At 51.7% G+C, this 20,315-nt stretch overlaps 1 protein-coding gene across 1 annotated transcript in view; it reads right to left on the reverse strand.

The window, feature by feature from the left end:
* Positions 1-4,997: 4,997 nt before the first annotated feature.
* The window catches only part of TBC1D2 (TBC1 domain family member 2), a 41,234-nt gene continuing 25,916 nt past the window's right edge, over positions 4,998-20,315 (reverse strand). The window contains 7 exon segments of the mRNA XM_050948236.1: positions 4,998-6,904; positions 7,762-7,883; positions 9,502-9,596; positions 9,599-9,686; positions 12,462-12,582; positions 16,334-16,810; positions 18,243-18,430. Of these exon segments, the coding sequence (XP_050804193.1) occupies positions 6,703-6,904; positions 7,762-7,883; positions 9,502-9,596; positions 9,599-9,686; positions 12,462-12,582; positions 16,334-16,810; positions 18,243-18,430 (1,293 nt within the window). The 3' untranslated portion in view covers positions 4,998-6,702.

Below are 20,315 nucleotides of genomic sequence, written 5' to 3' on the forward strand. Positions count from 1 at the left end.
AGCGGGGACATTCCCTTGTTATGTTGTATGTGAGCCTATGTGAGTCTTACTGTTGAGCCTATGTGAGTTTTACTGTTTTGCATGAATACTATGTGTGCCTCTGTTTCCCTGTGTGCTGTACCAGTGCCTAGTTTGTGGGAATAGAGGTACGTGAATTTGACTGAGACCCTCGAGCAGGTGAGGGTGCTCCAGCTGCCTGCACATATGCTATGGCCGGTGCCCTTCGTAACCCAAGACCCAGGAGGGGATCAGCCAGGTGATGACCAGGTGACACTTTGCCTGGGAAGCGAGACAAAGACCAGGAGAAGGAGCACTGGGCGTGTTGGAGGTCGGGTCGCTGGAAGCTGGGCAATCTATGGTAGGGGACTGAAAGAGGGAGAGTCCAGGGCGTCTTGGCTGAAGGTCACTGATTTCTGTGCTAACAAGTTCTGTTCTATGCTGTGTCCTGTTGACTACTGAACCTTCCGTTTTATGCTGGCTGAGTCACGTCTGACTGCGGAGTTGGGGTGCAGGGCCCTCTGGCTTCCCCAGGAGCCCTGCATGGATGGACTCGCTGTGGGAAGTGCATGGTGGGGCAGGGGATGCTGAATGCCCTGAGGTCAGACCCAGGAAGGTCAAAGCTGTGCAGCTTCTTGCCCTGGCAACAGTCTGCTCAGAGCGAGGAGGCTCCCCCAGAGTCCCTGACTGGCCTCATATGGAGTAGTTCCAGAGCATCGCCCCGGTGACTCCATGACAGGGGGTCGCTGCACCTCTCCTGATAGTCCAGTATAATCCTTTGTGGGTTGACCCTACAAAGAGAGGCGCTGACTTTCTAATGTGTGGAGGGTTGCTTGACCCCTGCTCTGCCCCAGGCCCTGCCCCCACCCCGCCTCTTCCTGACCCGTTCCGCCCCCTCTCCCAGCGTGCTCTGCCCTCACGCCTCCCTTTCCCCCAGAGCTTCCTGCATGCCGCTGAACAGCTGATCACTGGTGTGGAGGAGGTGCTGAGAGGAGGAGATGCTGATCGGCGGGGCTGCTGGGGGATGAGAGATGCTGGGGGGAGGAGGAGGAGCTGATCGGAGGGGGCGGGGGGAGCTGCTGGTGGGTGAGAACCTACCATATTTTTTCCATGTGTGCTCCACCCCTGGAGCACCCAGAGAGTTGGCACCAATGCATACAAACATCATGCCAGAATATCAAATGATCAGGTTTTGGTTTTCCAGTGGCATATGACACGACACTTTTTAGATACAGAATATATCCATCGTGAGTTGGGTTACATGGAGCAGTCAAGCCAGCTGAAACTCACTGCTAGGTACCAGGGACCCCTTGAGTTCTGCATAGGGATGCTCTTAGGGTCACAATTGCCAACACCAGAAGTTCAAAATTCAAGATTTCAATCCCTCCACAATCTTGAGATTTAATCAATTTTTTTGTTTTGATTCAACTGCTGAAAACTGAAAAATTTTCAATATTTCAAAATTTGGGGGATTGGCTTTTTCCTATTTCTCCCAATTTTTCCTTTTTTTGCTTGAGTGCAATAGATGAACATCTACATTTATTCTGTTGCCCTTTCCTCTCTCTTTTTTTGACTAACTTTTCAAAATTTCTCCACAATTTCTCCCACTTTGAGAAATTGGCATTACAGTGCTCCAATCTTCTTTTTACTGTACTGTCACTTTTTCAAAGTTGGAAAAGTTAGAGGGCAAAAAAGAAGAAGTATGTGAGAGCAGGGGAACATTGTACATCATTCATTTTTTGCATTTAGTGGTAAAAGAGGAGAAGAGACAAAAAGGGGGCTAATGAAGATTTAAAATGTTGAAAATTTGCCAGTTTGAAAAAAAAAAAGGTTTTTCTTTCATTTGAATGTTTCCATTGAAAAAATGGTGCCAAAGCAACAATCTCCCATGAAAAAATTCATTTTTAAGAAAATCTCATTTTTTGACAGAAAATGTTTCTGGTGAAAACATTTTGACCAGTTCTTTTGAGTATATAGAGCCAAGTGTCTGAAAAGGTTGCCTCACACTGCTTGGAAAGCATGCAAAAAACTCAAAGGGAAAACTGCCATCCTGGCTTATGCAGATACATAATGAACTTGCTAAAGAATTAGTTTTGAAATGAAAATTCAGGTAAAAAGCAAATAAAATACTGACCAAGCTGCCAGGATTTCAGAAGCAGGTGTGAGGCTATTGTCAGGCCACGGTGGTGCAAGCGGAATTAGTTAATACAAACACTCAACACACTCTGACATAGCTTTGATGTTATTTGAATTCTCTCTGGAAATTAGGCAAGGTGCCATTACAGCTGTTTGGGTGAATGTCCATTAGCCAGGCCCTGCTGCTACCAGGCAGAACTCTTCCTTTTGGTTACTGACATATTTTCCTTTTTCAAAAACCACATTCTTTGGTAAGTTTGAGGTGTAAAAAAGCCAACTCCACACTCAAGTGTAGCCTAGTGGTTGGAGCGCTGGCTGGGAACTCAGGAGACCTGGGTTCTAGTTTTGCCACTGTCTTGCTGGATGACCTTGGGCAAGTCACTGTGCTGTAGCTCAGAGGCGAAGTCCAACTCATGGATCTCTGCCTGTCTCTCTGTATGACCTGCTGAGGCCATGGTCCAGAGCCTGAGGTTGATATCACAGCCACCATTCTAGGAACGCCAGTCTCAGTTGCAGCTGGAATACCACGGCGGGTGGGGCTGGGAACCCCACTCTGGCGGATGCCTTAGCTCAGGCTGGCCAGATGCTGGGATGGAGGGGTTTCGCTGTTACCCAACATCAAAGCAGGGCTTTTCCTAAACCCTGGGGAGAAATGGCTTTATTGAAAAGCTGTTCTGGCCCCTAACCTGGGCAAGCCCCTCTCCCGCTGGGCTAACTCAGCCCTGGATAAGGGCCAGTGTGGAGCCCCACAGCCAGAGAGGACCTTGGGAGGGACTGTGCTGTGGGGATGGTGCAGTCTGCTTCCCCTTATGGGCTGGGGCGGAGGAAGCAGCACCATGGTCCACCACCACCCCACCCCCTATGGGGCTGTGTGTGCCCCAGGGGGGCTTGGAAAGGGTAGACCTTGCAGCCCCCCTACTCCGCAGCCAGTGTCTGCCCCTTGGCTCACTGCACCTTCCCATCAGCTCTCCGAGTATACAGCAACAGGGATCAGATGTGGAGGAGGGAGAGGGAGAGAAAGGTCCGAGTTATTTAAGGACCTGATCCTGCAGTCCTTACTCCCATGCACAATGATGAGGTCCATATTAGCTGTTACCACTCAAGGAAGAGATCTTGGAGTCATTGTGGATAGTTCTCTGAAAACATCCACTCAATGTGCAGCGACAGTCAAAGTGAACAGATTGTTAGGAACCACTAGGAAAGGGATAGATAATAAGATAGAAAATAATCCTAATGCCACCCTATAAATCCAGGGTATGGTTACACCTTGAAGAGTGCCTGCAGTTCTGGTCATCCCAGCTGAAAAAAGATAGATTAGCATTGGAAAAGGTACAGAGAAGGGCAACAAAAATGAAGAGTATGAGAAAGCTTCCATATGAGGAGAGATTAAAAAGACTGGGACTTGCCAGCTTCGAAGAGAGACGACTAAGCAGGGATATGATAGATGTCTATAAAGTTATGAATGGTGTGGAGAAAGTGAATAAGGAAATGTTATTTAATCTTTCACATAACACAAGAAAGGGGGGGGCATCACCCAATGAAATTGATAGGCAGCAGGTTTAAAACAAACCAAAGGAAGTATTTATTCACCCAATGCACAGTCCACCTGTGGAACTCATTGCCAGAGGATGTTGTGAAGGCCAAGACTATAGCAGGGTTCAAAAAAGAACTAGATAAGTTCATGGAGGACAAGTCCATCAATGGCTATTAGCCAAGATGGTCCGGGCTGGACTACAGCTGGCAGCCACAGGCTCTGAGGCCCACACCCAAGGACTAATCAGCTGATAGTGTCAGTCCCCCCTTACCTTTGCTCTGGGTGTCCCTAGCCTCTGATTGCCAGAAGCTGGGACTGGACAGCAGGGGATGGATCACTCAATTATTGCCATGTTCTATTCATTCCCTCTGAAGCACCTGGCACTGGCCACTGTTGGCTAGATGAACCCAGTATGGCCGTTCTTATGTTCTTGTCACTGGAGTCGGCATGAGCCCAGCGCTGGAGGCGTCATGCAGGTGAGAGGCCCATTGGTTTAGATACCGTCCAGCACCGTCCCCGTCCCCATACTGCTCTGCATTCCAGCCTTTGCACTTGTGGATGCTGTCTGAGGGTGGATGGCCATGGCACTGGGCAGAAGGGGCACCCAGCTGTCCAATCACCACGCAGCTCCTTTCCCCAGCAGTTAGATTTTACTAAGAAGCCAGCAGCACCCACAAGTGGTTCTAGCTATTCCTTTCTCGTTGCAATGCCTGTCATTTGTCTGGGCTGTCACGTTGTGCACTGCCCCGGCTGGGTTAAGTACGGTACAATCTTCTGTGGTCTTGCCTCACCTCTGTCCTTTTGTGCCATCTGTACATTTTACCACCGCCTGCTCATTAATGGATGTATTCAGCCCCAGTCCCAGTCCAGACTCTACTTGTAACCATCTGCTGTGATTATTACATCAGCTCTATTATTATCTACAGCAGAATGGGAACTCACTAAGCAGAGGGTAACAATTCGTCTGCAAGGAAGTGCCCACTGACCAGCTCAGTAAGTAGGAGGTCAGCTCTGGCCTCAGGGGTATCACTGCACAGCCCCAGGGAGCATAGTTTAATTGGGTTAACCCCGAGCATGCTTAAACATCAAACATGTGACCTCCTGGCAAACTACTGTAACTCCTCGCTTAACGTTGTAGTTATGTTCCTGAAAAATGTGACTTTAAGTGAAACAATGTTAAGCAAATCCAATTTCCCCATAAGAATTAATGTAAATAGGGGGGTTAGGTTCCAGGGAAATTTTTTTCACCAGACAAAAGAGAGAGAGAGAGAGAGAGAGAGAGAGACACACACACACACACACACACACACACACACACACACACACACTATAAGTTTAAACAAACAATTTAATATTGTACACAGCAATGATGACTGTGAAGCTTGGTTGAGGTGGAGGAGTCAGAGGGTGGGATATTTCCCAAGGAATACCTCACTGCTAAATGATGAACTAGAACAGCTGAGCCCTCACGGGTAAACACGTTGTTAATGTAGCCTCACACTCTACAAGGCAGCACAAATGGAGGGAGGGGAGACAGCATGGCAGACAGAGACAGAGAGAGACATCCTGTGTGTGTGTGTGAGAGAGAGATGTGCATTGCCCCTTTAAGTACACTACCTTTTTAAGTAGATCAGCAAGTTGAGACAGCCCCTGCTGCCAGCAAGCTCCCTCCGTCCTGAGCCCTGTCATGTCCCCGTTCCCTCCACTCTATGGAAATGGGGTAAGCGAGGGGCAGGAGCAGGGGGACACCCTGACATTAGCCCTCCCTTGCCCCCCCCCCAGCACAGGAAGCAGGAGGCTCCTGGGAGCAGCTCCAAGGCAGAGGGCAGAAGCAGCACATGGCAGTGGGGCGAGGGACACCTGAACTGCTGGAAATTGAAAGCCTGATGGGCAGCTGCCGCACAGGGAACTCAGGAGAGCGGGGAGCTGATAGGGAGAGCTGATGAGGGGGTGCCGGTCCACCCTGGTTCCAAGCCCCCACCAGCTAGCTCTAAGGGGCTGCTCTTCCTACAAGCAGTGGACAAAGCAGGTGGCTACCAAACAACGTTATAAGGGAGCATTGGGCAACTTTAAAAGAGCAGTTTCCTAATTGATCAGCAACATAACAATGTTAACCGGGATGATGTTAAGTGAGGAGTTACTGGAGCTGCAGAAAGATGCCATGGTAGCTTCAAGAGTTCCATCAGGCCTCTCTCCTTCACTAACTCAGGGGCTTCACACGCTAACTCTCAAACAAGTACTTTTGTCTTAATACTTGCTATGATTATACACCCCCCACTTTACATTGCCAGCAGAGCACACTCAAAGACACCGGAAGGCTTTCTGGATCACATGTGCCTCATCAGCCTCCGATACGGTGCATACAATTAAAGTCACCTGTGATCAATCAACAAGCATCCCGTGACACTCGCTTTCCCAACCTTATTACACAGAAGGGCCACATGAACCTAAGCACGACCTGGAGAGGGCCAAACAGAGTCTGTTTTGTAGGTGTTTAGATAGGTTAGTATCTACAGTATTGTCTATTTAAAAAGAAATAAAGAAATCAGTGCATAAAATGTGAATAAGAATTATAGAAAACAAAAAAAACCCCATACAGAACTCATAACTAAACTAAACTGATATAAACATGATGACAAAACGCTAATGAATCGGCTGTTAGTATATTGTGTTGAAGCTGCTGCGGGCCTTACGAAATGCTCTGGTGGGCTGTGTACAGCCTGCGGGCCATAGGCTGGGCACCTCATTTAGTGCGGCTGCAGCAAGATGGTGGGGAGGAATGGACAGGATGGTTCAGAGAGAGAGACAGGACCTGTGTTGGCCCTGAGCCCGCAGCTGTGTGCTGAGCGGACAGTGAGCCAGGAGGTCTGGGCAGGACACAGTCCTCCCAGCTAAGCACCTCCAAAACGCTGTGCCTATCCTCTGCGCTGGCCCTGCTGGCCTCAGCATTGTCCATCTCTCTTAGAAAGGAGAGTGATGCTGTTGCAGAGCTCCAGGGCCAGGGATGCAGGCGCAGGACGCAGCCACTTCTCTGGCTACATCTCCTCCTCCTCTTCGCTAACGGCTCCGTCCAGGTGCCAGGCCACCTGCTCTGCTTGCTCTTTCACGTACTGCACCTTGATCCGCTCCAGCTCACTCAGCTCCGCCTCCAGCTCCTCCCGGTGTGTCGCTCGCCGGTTCCGCAGCACCTTCATTGGGAAGGGATTCATGTCATTGAAAGCGATGCTCATCAGCTTCCTACCGGGAGAAGACAGGGTGCACGGGTGAGCTAATCAGCTGAACACCCTGGTCCTAGTGTGTGAGTGCTGTCCCCTCCTGCCGGGGCAGCACTGCCCTTGCATTGTAACAAAGTGACCAACTTGTAGCCAGGGCTGGACTACAGCTGGCAGCCACAGGCTCTGAGGCCCACACCCAAGGACTAATCAGCTGATAGTGTCAGTCCCCCCTTACCCCAGTGTAAAGTGGTTCAGCTTCAGCAGCCAACCTTTCTCTGCCCCAGCCCAGAAAAGAAGCCTCTAAGCTTGGCAGGGCAAGCCATCAACACCCAGGGGGACCTTCCTCCAGGCAGACACATGCTCCTCATCTACTGCTAGGATGGATCCTGCTCCTGTGAGAGGCTGGGCCCTTGTCCCCTTAGCAGGCTCAGTGGTATGTCCCAGGACTCCCTTGCGGTGGGATTAGTCTGAGGGGCTATGTTTCCCAGGGAAGAGATTCGCTGGCCAAATCTTGCCTTTCATCCCATGCCCACGGTGCACATTCAACTTTGAGAAGAGCAGGATCCTTCTTCTCCAGCAGAACAAAAGCAAACCCCAGCCCCAGCGCAGCTGTCCCATCAATGGCCTTAGTGGCTGTGAATCCTGGATGTGTCAACCTAACTGCTTGTTCTGTTTTGGGCACAAACTCAATTGCACAGGCAACAATTTCTAGGCTTAACCAGAGATCAGTGACCATCACTGAACAAAGGCACACGGCCAACTCTTGTTCCTTCCCCAAACTGCAAGCACAAGTCCTAGGCCTTGTCATTATTTCATCTAGTTTACATGCCTGCACAAGGGACTGGCCAAAGAAGAAGCTGAGAGCAGCTCTTCTCTCACCTGCCGTCTCCAATCATGTGGGTGAAAAAGCGAAGGTACTGATAAACCTCCAGGCTGTCATGGATCCGCAGAATCTCCTCTTCGTTATACTTAAAGATGGCAAGAGCATAGCGGAAAATCACCTAGGACAAGTTAAAATGTGTTTAGAGGGCACAGGGCCCCCAGAATCTCCCCACGGAAAGCTCAGGGTGTGGAGCACTCTGGCATTGGTGCACTATGGGACGAGGTGGGACAGCAGGTGTCTGTGCTGCACACCAGAGGGGCCTTCAGAAGCCAACGCACGTCTCCTCTCACTCTTTGTCAATTTGCATTGTTCATTCTCTGCGCTCCCCTTGGAGAGTGAATGCGCTACAAGAGCAGATGCTAAAGTGGGAGTTAAATGCACAGCGCTAATGAAAACACTGTAAGAGGCTCTCCCTCCCTGAGGGGGTAGGGAATGGAGAACAGAGTTCAGGACTGGCCCGCTCCCCAAGCAGTGGTACCTGGCACCAAGGAACAGGCACTGGTGGCTGCCCACATCCTCATGCTCTCTCCTGGCCACTTCATGGTCCAGCAGCAGCTGCAGTGGCATCCATTGTGTCTGCCCAGCTCCAACTGCTCTGAGATCTCCCTACCGAGGGCCAAGACTGTACCCTCCTCAACTCTGGCTGGCTGAAGCCAGGCCCAGAACATGCCTGGTCTGCTGCCCTCCAGCCAGCTCTCCAGGCTGAGGAAGGAGAAGAGAAGATCCCCTCCCAGCTCCTTTCCCCAAGCCGAGAACGTCCCAAGACCCCTGCAGCTCCAGCACCCCCTCTAGAAGCAGGAGAAGAGATGCAGCAGGTCCCCAGGCCTTCCTCAGGGCAGTGATGTAGGGCTGCAGTGGGAGAAGCTGGGAAGGCCAGGAGAGGGCGTGAGGCCCAGCTGAGGGAGGTCTGGGCCCGGCTGCCCCACCACTAACAAGCTGATGCCAGGGTAGTAGAACGGGAGGCAGAGGAGGGACCTGATGAGCTGGGGTATGTGTCCTCAAGCCAGGGAGGTGAGAAATGGCTGTGTGGTGTGTGTGTGCCTGGTAATGGGGTGAATGCTGCCCTGTCTACGCATGTGGGGGCCATTTGTGTGAGAGAAACAGGATGGGGGTGTCTGTCAGGTCAATGTGTGTATGTGGGCACACGTGTGCCGGGGGGAGGGAGGGAGGTTGTGCTAAGGGTGGATCAGTAGATTTTGATGGAGCTTGTCAGTTTTCTAACTGTTTTTGTGGGGCACAGTGAGGGAGGGGGAGCTGCTCCTCAGGGCATAGCTGGGGTGGTATTCCCATCTCAGAGAGGCGTTCGCAGGAGCGCTCATTGAGTTAGCATGCTTGGAATAGGACGGAGCCGTGGCAACGTGAACAGCGGGAGAACTAGCCGCCGCAAGCGTTTGCCTGTTCGAGAGCCTAGATACGTGCTTGTGTGGCTAGCCCTGTGCCCGCTCTGGGTAGCACGCTAGCTCTGTGAGAGTTAGTGTGGGTTTGTCTCCCCGGGCTGGGCTCAATCCTTCCATTCCAGCCCCATTACAGACAGAGCTGGAAGCCACAGGCCCACCATCATTGCCAGAGACATGCAGAGAGGCTGAGCAGCTCATCCAGGAGTTGTGGGACCAAAATGACGACGACACCGGTCTGCTGCCCAGCTCAGGGTGGAGTGTGTCCCCCTTGGGTCCGAGTGTCCAAGAACACACAGCTCTGAGAGCCTGGCACAGCTAGGGCCAGGGGTGGCTCCCTACCTTTGTTCCTTCGTACAGGAAGGCGTCCCAGACCCGGAGGAGGATGTCGCTGACCAGGCTGTCTACAAAGGCCACCAGGAACCAGTTGAAGGTATCAGTGAGACGTCAATCCTGTGCTGCTCAAAGTGAGCTGTAAGCCTGGGGAGCTTTTCTGACAAGAAGTCTTTAAAGACTCTTTGATCCACCTGGGTTTGACAAAGCGGGAATCCATGAGATACAAAGGCAGGTGCACATGAAATGATGAGCTCTAAATTAGCTGTTACCACTCAAGAAAGAGTCATTGTGGATAGTTCTCTGAAAACATCCAATCAATGTGTAGTAGCAGTCACAAAAGCAAGCAATGTTGGGAATCATTAAGAAAGGGATAGATAATAAGACAGAAAATATCATATTGCCTCTAAATAAATCCATGGTACGCTCACATCTTTATATATATATATATATATATATATATATATATAGGAATTGGACAAGGTTCAGAAAAGGGCAACAAAAATGATTAGGGATATGGAAAGGTTCCGTATGAGGAGAGATTAATAAGACTGGGACTTTTAAGCTTGGAAAAGAATGACTAAGGGGGGATATGATCGAGGTCTATAAAATCATGACTGGTGTGGAGAAAGTAAATAAGGAAGTGTTATTTACTCCTTCTCATAACACAAGAACTAGGGACAACCAAATGAAATTAACAGGCAGCAGATTTAAAACAAACAAAAGGAAGCATTTCTTCAAACAACACAGAGTTAATCTGTGGAACTCCTTGCCAGAGGATGTTGTGAAGGCCAAGACTCTAACAGAGTTCAAAAAAGAACTAGATACATTCATGGAGGATAGGTCCATCAATGGCTATTAGCCAGGCTGGGCAGGAATGGTGTCCCTAGCTTCTGTTTGCCAGAAGCAGGGAATGGGCGACAGGGGATGGATCACTTGATGATTCCCTGTTCTGTTCATTCCCTCTGGGGAACCTGGCATTGGCCACTGTTGGAAGAAAGGACACTGGGCTAGATCGACCTTTGGTCTGACCCAGTGTGGTCATTCTTATGTTCTCCCTAGTTAACTGGAAGAAGAGTGCTGCAGTGCGAAGGCTGGTACTGCAGCAGCATGTGCCTGGAAAGTCAGTGCTATATTAGAGGTGGGGTGGGGGTATGGCCTGGGACAGAGCTGGGGGGCTGAGCACCCTCCTGCAGATTAGAAAGTCAGCGCCACTAGGCCAAGAGAGCACATTCTGTAACATATACCCCTGCCCTGACTGTGACACACACACAACAGCTCTTCCTCCTCCTGCTGGCTGCCCATCAACAACAAATGCAATGGAATGGCACCAGCAGCTGTGATTTCTGCTGCAAGCATGCTGCAGGATCAGAAAGTCTGGCAGACCTGCCCTAGACTCCGATGAACCAGACAGACAGAGGAACCCTGTGTCCATGGGGGAGATTTTAAGAGTCTACACACTCTTACTGAGTTGCAACTGGGCTCCAACTCAGACGAGTCTTGGCGGTCTCTCTTTTTGGAGCAGGGGAGACATATATGATGGGCCTAACTCTCCCACACCTACCAGTATCACAGCAAGGTCAGGCCCTTCCTGTGTGATTTGACTGTTTCAGGCTCGGCTGTGCCACTGAGGCCCAGTCCTGGGCAAGGTGCTCTGTGGGTTTGCCCCACCCTAGCAGAAGCATTGGACGATGGTGATTTCTGTGAAGTTACTCCAGCTTACACTGTGTAACCGAGGCCCCATGATGGTCTGTTTGCAGGACATCTGGGTGCAGGCAAAACATGTGACAGGTTGAAGCAAAATTTCTACTGGTCTTATCTTTTTGAAACAGTGAGAGATTATTCCAGGCACTGTGATTTGTGCCAGAAGTGCAAAGCGTTCAAGGGACCTAGTGAGGCACCCTTCCAGCCTTTAACCCATTATTGGGAAGGCATTTGCCAAAGCATCTGTGGATATTGTAGGACCGCTCCCTAAACCTTCCAGGAATGGGAAGAAGTATATTTCTGTGTTGGTAGATTTTGCTACCAGCATTGTCTAATATTGAGGCAGAGATAGTGGCAACAGGTCGTTTGCTATTTTTAGCAGAGTGGGTTTTCCCAGAGCAATATTGTCAGACCATGGGTCTAATTTTATGTCTTGTTTTTAAGCAGTTATGGGAAATGTATGGAGTAAAACACCTAAAAGCTGCTCCCTACCACCCACCAATGGTCTGCTGGAAAGGTTCAATGGGACCTTGAAATGTGTGATGAAAATGTATGTGGACAGGTGGCAGAATGATGGGGATGTTCGGCTGCCATATCTGTTGTATGTGTACAGGAGTGTACCCTAAGAATCTACTAGGTTTGCTCCCTTTGAACTGCTCCATGTAAGGCAGGTTAGGGGACCCCTAGATCTGATTCATGACTCTTGGGAAGGTAATGTTGAGGAGACAGAGTAGCCAGTGATGGAGTATGTGTCTCATTTTAATGAAAAATTGCAAGGTATGATGGAGTTGTTTCAGCAAAATCTAAAGAAAAGCCAGGAGGTTTGAAAGGCGTGGCATGATAGACATGCCGAAGAAAGAGCATTTGAAATAGGAGATATGGTGCTTGTGCTGGATCCTGTGAGAAAGAATAAAATGCAAGACATTTAGAATGTACACTTTGAAGTAGTGGAAAGAGTTAATGAAATTACCTATGATGTGAGGAAACCCCCTGGATTCAGACAATGCTGAGTGATTGTGCAGTTAATAAAAGTGTCTCCTCTCCAACCTGCCTGACTTCCGAGGACTGGCTGGACAGCATGGGCCTGATTCTCATGGGCCCTGCTCCGGGCCCTGCAAAGTAATCCTAAAATTGGCTTATGCAGAAGGGCTGCACAGAGTCCAGAGGCTGGGCTGCAGGAGTCGACCATGTCCCTTTAACATCTCTGTGCAGCAGGTACCCTGCTGTCTTTCACCCCTGTGACGGAGCCGGATTCTCGTGCTCACCTGTGATGCTATTAACGTGTTGCTGTAGTAATCCGCCGGCATCAGGTTTTCCACAATGTGAACCAGACACCAGAATGCGCTTTCCTCCTCTTCTAGGACCAGGAGAGCAATGGCCGCCAACCTGCAATGGGCAGGACACCATGAAACAAAGCAGACACTCTCTATTACCTGCTGAGCAGACACTGACCTGCAAGAGCACTGGTGGGAAATCAGAGATTCTGGTTGGCATTGGTCTTCTAGTTTCAGGTTTTACATTAAATCTTTGTGTGTCTCTGGTGTAGGCAGCACAGGCTGCTGGGCAGTGACAGGTCAGCCAACGAGTGCGCTTTGCCAGGGCCTCAAAGATCTCCCTGTATCTCCAGGAGTAACCAGGCTGGCTGGAGCTCATTGCCATGTCTGGCAGCACTGCCAGAGCACTAGAGAGTAGGCAGGACTAAGCAATGAAGTTAGACTCATGGGGCCAACGCCCCAGCTTGGGTACTTGGGTGGGGCTCTATTGAAGCCAGTGGAGGTGTGCTGATTTACACCACCAGGGAGCCAGCCTCACGGCACTCTGAGATGGAGGCGGCTCTACCCTGATAGATCCATGTGACACAGATTACTTCCCTTCCCCCCGCAGCCAGTCATCCATTCATCACCATAGTCCTGAGCCCCTCCGCTGTGATCAGCTCAGAGGAGCAGAGGGTGCCTTGTGCTGGACAGGATGAGCTCTCTGGGCCAGGGAACTTGTCTGCAGAGCCCCAGGCATGTCCTAGGTGCCAGATAATATACACAACATCCCAGCCTGCTCCCAGAACCGGATGGGAGGGAGGGTCCTAGGCAGCCTTTGGGTAACCTCACACAAACAGCTGGGGAGAAAAAGGGCCCACGTGGCTGCCAGGTGACTCTGCATAGAGCAGAAGGCACTGGGGGGCAGAGGGGCCCACATGGCTGCTGGGCAATGCCCCGCAGAGAGCTGGGCAGGGACAGGGGACCACGTAGCTGCTGGGTGACACCATGCAGAGAGCAGGCTCTGAAGAGTAAAGGCGGCTTCCCAATATCTACATCAAGTCTTCTCCACTAAGTGGAGTGTCACTAGGACAGTCGTGTGCTATGCGCGCCAAACCTCAATTACTGCACACCAATTCAGACCTTGCCTTTTCCCATTGCTTAGAAAGCAGAGGCTGACAGGCAGCAGCACGCACATCGTTCTGCTTGGGCAGCTCCCGGAAAAGCGACGTGCTTGTTACTGCCAGCAAGCCAATTCCAGAGGCTGCTGCACTCACACGCCCAAGTGCTTCTGGAGCGACTGAGGGTGCCGAGCAGCTCCCAGGATTTGGCCAATGTGATACAAGTGACTGAGGTACATGTCACGTTAATATACATCAGAGCAATGCTCCAGGCGTCCTAAATCACGGCATGAGGGCTAAGAATAGTGAGTGAGGATACAAGAAGTCTTTTGAAAAAGTCACTTTATTCTGCCTCTCTACTATTCCCTGAATCTGATCCCATTGTTCTTTAGATGCTCAACAGTCACTGATGAGCTATAATGATAATATAATATCTGGAGATGTACCTATCTCATAGAACTGGAAGGGACCCTGAAAGGTCATTGAGTCCAGTCCCCTGCCTTCACTAGCAGGGCCAAGTACTGATTTTACCCCAGAACCCTCAGTAGCCCCCTCAAGGATTGAACTCACAACCCTGGGATTAGCAGGCTAATGCTCAAACCACTGAGCTATCCCTCCCCTGCCCCAGAGGAAAGTGCCTGTTTGGGAGATGGCTGTGTACCTTTCCCTCAGCGGAGGAGTGACAGCATTTCTCTTGTCACGGGACCGATCACCTGACTTTGGAAGTTTGTTCCTGGCTGGAGGTTAGTAGGTGGGTTTGCAGCCCATGAACGAAGGGCATGGTGAATGCTGGGCACCCTGCCTCTCTTAGCTCTGAACAGGGGACAGGGAAAGCACAGGGCTGGCGGAGGAAGAGGTGTCAGACTCTCAAAACACAAACAAGTCTTCATTCAGGACATTGATCGCCAGTGTGTGCGGGCCACAGGGCATTTGCCTCCTTGCCAACTCTGCTATGAGCAGCATTGTGACAAATGGGCCTACAAATCCACCCAACTTGGGAGCGCAGCTGTAAAAAGCATGTAAAAATTACAAGTTGTTCCAGTAACCTATAACAACAAACGCTGATGGGAACAGGCACGGAAGGGAGACAACTGAAGGGAGACTAACTGAATTACTCTGAGAAAAAAAAGCCCAAGTCACTATGACTCAAGGACTGCAGTGAAATTACGCTCGTTAAAAAGAGGAAATGTGGCGCTGAAAGTTCATGAGCCAAAACTGGTGTGTTGGATAATAGGCCTTTTTGGTGGACATAATAATGAGGGGATGGGCTATTCCACCCACCACTCCCTATTGGGGTCCTTAAAGAGAGATTTTGTGGGGAAAGATTGAAAGAACAAACAAAAAGAATAGATAGAATAGGCAGAGGCTACTGGAGTGAGCTTCACCATCATGGTTGCCAAGCCCGCCATTTCCTGTCACCTCCGGCTTTCACCACCCTCATCCTGAGAGGTGTTGTGTGACCAGAACGGGCCAGAGAGGGACCCAGATGACATTGCCACTCCTGCTGGCTGCAACTGAATGTCAACTGCCACCTGGGACGACAATTACTACCACCTTTGGTACCATCTAAGGCGGGATGGGCAAACTATGGCCCAGAGGCCGCATCCGGCCCTTCAGACATTTTAATCCGGCCCTTGAGCTCCCGCCGGGGAGCAGAGTCCGTGGGCTTACCCTGCTCCGTGCGTATCGTGGCTCTGCGTGGCTCCTGAAAGCAGCAGCATGTCCCCCCTCTGGCTCCTACATGCAGGGGCGGCCAAGGGGCTCCACATGCTGCCCTGACCCCACATGCTGCCCCCGCAGCTCCCATTGGCTGAGAACCAGTGGCCAGCGGGGGCAGCGCCCGTGGACAGGGCAGCGTGCAGAGCTGCCTGGCCGTGCCTCTGCATAGGAGCCAGAGGAGGGACATGCCGCTGCTTCTGGGAGCTGCTTGAGGTAAGCGCCACCTGGAGCTTGTACCCCCCCCCATACCCCAACCCCCTGCCCTAGCCCTGATCCCCATCCTGCCCTCTGATCCCCTTGGTCCCAGCCCAGAGCACCCTCCTGCACCTCAAACCCTCACCCTAGCCCCACCCCAGAGCCCACCCCCCCAGCCAGAGGCCTCACCTCCCCCACACCCCACACCCCAATTTCATGAGCATTCATGGCCTGTCACACAATTTCCATATCTGATGTGGCCCTCAGTTCCAGAAAGTTTGCCCACTCTGATCTAAGGCCTGTCAAACAAGGGAGATTTTCCTTCTAAAACACTCTCCAGCTGAGAAGGGATGTTGTATAAGGAAGCCTTAGTTAATACTTTACATTTCAAAGGCTTTCGCTGTTTTTCCTTCTTTTCTGTATCTCTAATAAAAGTTTAAAAGGCTCTTTAATGGTGTGTTTGTCATGGCATTAAAACAAGCCGAGGTCTCTGTACGCCAAGCCCTGGCCCTTGTTTAACACCGTTTAATGTTGAAAAGTGACTGGGTGATGTGAACACCTTTAACTCACACATTCCATCTAAATTACTGCAAAAGCGGCCATCCCAGCTCCCCCACCGGGGGAATCCTGAAGAACCGACACCATCACTCTAATAGGAAATGTCCACTTGTTTCCCTCTCCTTGCGGTACTCCTCTGCCCCCTCGCTGGAGTATCTGAGCACCTTGTTCTGCGACTGATTCTCCAGGAGCCCCCAGGACTCAGGGGCAGCTCTTATCCCCTGGTACAGAGACAGCCTAGCAGTGAGCGGCCTTCCCTGCTGTTCTGACAGTGGCACCTCCGTGTCTCACCTGTTTAGCCCCTGGCAGTAGCCGATGGCAGGATTCTGCCAGGAGAAGGCCAGCAGCACCCTTCGGAGCTTGGGGACCAGCTGGGAGGTGGGAGATGTGAAATGCCTGTTGTTGGTCAGGGTGCGGGGCAGGTCCAGCTCGATCTGCCGGGAGGCGGGGTGCTCCGTGCGCTCACACTGCTGCAGCAGGCTCTCGTAGTGGTTGGCGGCATGGTGGTGGGACAGGCGCTGGGTCACTATCCATTTCCAGACCCTTTGGCGGTGCTCCACAGGGATGCCGCAACGGATCAAGCCTTTCAGCTCTGCAGAGGGGCTCAACTCAGCCACGCTGGCCCATCTCTCACCAAGAGGCTTCTCTACCGCTGTGTGGCTCAGCAGGTTGTTGGACTTGATCTCTAGGGCTTGGATTTTAGCCAGAAGCTTCCAGTCCTCAACCTCGTATTTGGGAATGGTCATAAACCCGTAGTCATCATACTCTCTGGAGAAGGCAGAGCAGAGCAGGGGCTGAAACCCAGGTGCTAGGTGCTGGACAGTTTGCCCAGCGAGATACTGGTACGCAGGGTAAACTGAGTCAGAGGCAGCTACGGTGCCCAGCCCCACTCCTGCTGCTCTAGGCACAGCGTCTGTTTCCCTGCACACGCGGTCCTACCCCAGCCGCTGACAAGCTGAACAACCAGACAGACCTTTGCCAGAGGTATGGTACAGATTTCCCTCGCCTGACTCCAGGGTTTGTCTTCTCTGCAGCTACCCACCCCCCACACCCCCAGTATTGTCCTAACCCCTCCCATCCACACCCATAACCCTCTCACCCCACTGCGCTGGTGCTTGACACCCGGGTGGGCTAGAGTGCAGGAGTCGCTTTCACTCAGGCTGGTAACCTGTTCACTCTGCAGTATCAGAGGGGTAGCCGTGTTAGTCTGGATCTGTAAAAGCAGCAAAGAGTCTTGTGGTACCTTATAGAGCATGCTCCAAAACGTCTGTTAGTCTATAAGGTGCCACAGGACTCTTTGCCACTTTGCAGTGAGGTTGCAGACAAATCCATCCAAGTGCTGATGGCTTTCCCATGCCTTCCCACAATTTCCCTGTGCTCTCAGGACAGACAAGTTCTGCCACAGTTCACTGAGACTCTCAGAGCCGCTCGGCTCATTGCAGCACCAAGCCCCAGAAGTCTGAGTGATACACCTGGCCCCAGTGAGGTCCCAGTAACTCGAGTGTGGGTTTGCAATGCAGTTGATCACACCCAGGTTAGGCTAACCCGCTGCTCACCTCCAGGTGACCCTGAAGAGAAGACAGACCAGCCTCACACTTCCTCCCGTCTCTGCTTATCCCCAGTATCCCGTCCGCTGTGGAAAACACTTAGCTCCAGCTCATGGGAGATGTGTGCACAGAAACCCCAAACTGCCTGCATGTGACGGCTGCTCAGTCACTTCCCCTTCCCTGTGCTCACCCTAGGCTGACTGCACCGCCTGGCTAAGCAGAGCGCCCCAGCTCAGGGAGGGCAAGGAACAGCAAATTCAGCAGTGAGGTGTGTACTGAAAACGTTATTGCTGATGGCACCTTGTCTGGCTAAATGCACAGAACAGGCTCCATCGCAGGGGCCAGGGAGTGCTTCGTTTTAGGGATGCATCTTCCCATTCCAGAATCTGTAACCCACGCGTGACTGGGCTGTGGGAGACATGCAGATCCATCCCCCAGGTTGCTGGCAGAGATCCTGGAGTTGGGCTACGCACACTCTGTGCAGGACAGCAAGCCTGTCCGCCTCAGCACGGCACAGCTGGGAACCTGGCAGACAGAGCTGCCCCAGGACTGTTCTGAGCCGAGGGCCCATCCTGTGACAGAGAGCCCTTCTGCACTTGCCACATCCCTGCCACAAAGCAGTGATGCACGCTCCTCGCCCACATGCCCCTTACCTGACAGGGTTCAGCTGAAGAGCCTCTGCTGCTTCCTCCTTCACATCCCACTGCAGCGCCTCCTGGATCAGGCTCTTCACCAGCTCGGCCTCACCGCTGGCCAGGTCAGGGGAGGCCTCCTGCAGCCTCCGCAGCATCATCAGGTATTTGCTCTCCACCTGGCAGCTGCGGGCTTGCAGGCGGGCACACTGGAAGAGAGTGTTGGGGGTGCCGTCAGAGTGACTGTGCTGCAGATGCACAAGACTGACAGCCCCCGACACGTGTGTCAGCCATAAGCAAAGCCCAGATTACCTGCTCTTGCCCCTGGAAACTCCCACACAGAGGCACCCAGAGCCAGGTGTCTGCCCCAGCAGCTGCCTGCATCTCTCGTGTTCATGGGCAAGCAATTACTGAGTCAACCGCACGCCATGGAGCGCAATGGAGGGTGGAAGGAGCAGCCACAGCAAGGCTGCTGCAGCAGGAAAGAGCCAGAGCAATGCAGGGGCAAGGAGAGCAGCTCGGGTGCTGGCAGTGGGTCACTGCTGTGCAGCAAGGAGGGTGTTAGAGGGTAAAGCAGGAATCCACGGGAGTGTGTGTGTGTGTGTGTGTGTACAGGACACTGCATGGGGAATTTTCTTGCGGGGCGGGAGGGGGTCAGAATTGCCCAGAGTGAAATTTGGCAAGGACACCTGGGTTCATACCTTGACCATTTTGAAGAGGCATCTAAAGCCTTACCCTGTCTCATCTATTCCAACTGCTCCTCTGCGGCTTCCCAGCCAGGCAGTGCTACTCCTCTACTGGCCAGGAACAGTACTAGTGACCAGCAGAAGACTCAGCTGAGTCTGAGACTGGCCACTGCCCAGACCAATAGTGAGAGACAGGCCTGCCCCAGAAAGCTCAGGGCCAGGCCAAAGAAGGGGTGGGAGAAAGGAAGCGTTGTTCTCCCAGATACACAGGTGGAGAACTGAGGCCCTGAGAGGCTGAGGGACTCGCTCAAGGACATGCCACGCTAGGAGCTCACTGGAGACATCTGCACATCGGCTGCCGCAGTTAGGAAAGCAAACAAGGTGTTAGGGTGCATTGGGATGGAGAACAACATGGAACTAAAACGGTGCCATTATACACAGCCCTGCCTCGCCTCTGTCTGATTCGTGTGGGCAGGACTGCACCCCACTTCAGCAGAGTCACTGCAGAACTAGAGGGGACCATAGCGGGGGAGGAGGAGAACGAAGGGCTCTGAAGACAGATTAACAGACTAACTGGGACTGTTTACTGTAAAGAGGAGATGAATAGGAGGGAGCATGACAAGAGTACAATCATGAATGGAACAGCAAAGATAGGACCAAGGGCAGTGCCCGCTCCATCCCACAATACAATAACATGGAGAAACTCAGTCAAATCAAATGGTGCCAAATTCTGACAAAACAGAGAGGGAAACACTTTTTCATACAGCACACCATTAGTCTGCAGAACTCACTGCCACATGAGGTGTTGAGACCAAGAGCTGAGCATCACACAAAAAAGGACTGAATGTTTCTGTGGCTGAGTATCCGGAGTTATGATAGCAGAGATTAAAATGCAAACAAGTGCTTCAGAAGGGACAAACTACAAGTGTTGAGTGTCAGCCGACCTCTGACTCCTCGGGGCTGAAGGGAACTTGCCCTGTGGGCATCTTAGCTTCAGTGCTGCATCCTTCTGGCACTGGCCCTTGTCGGCGACAGGCTACTGAACCAGATGAGCCTGTTCCTATGTAAACCCCGGAGCCTCACGTGGCTCTAAGTTTGTGTCTGGCCTGGAGCTGAAATTCGTAGAGAAGCAGAAACTTGATTTTGCAAGACCCCAACTCTACTAATGCTTCATCATCCCTTGAGACCTGAACAAAAATTAGAGTTTGCCTGTATGTTATTTGGGAAACTCTTGAGGGAAGATGATCAGAGATCCCACATCAGGGTCACCAAAATACAGAGTGAAGGGGTGGATGGGAGTCTACTGGGAGCAAGACCCTTGTTGGTTTACTGTGCATCTGGGACCGGGGCTGGGTAGAAAGGGAAACTTCTGCATTGGTGCTCACTTCACAATGGCTAAATGAACAGC

The sequence above is a fragment of the Gopherus flavomarginatus genome, chromosome 3 (assembly GCF_025201925.1).
Source record: "Gopherus flavomarginatus isolate rGopFla2 chromosome 3, rGopFla2.mat.asm, whole genome shotgun sequence".
Lineage (NCBI taxonomy): Eukaryota > Metazoa > Chordata > Testudines > Testudinidae > Gopherus > Gopherus flavomarginatus.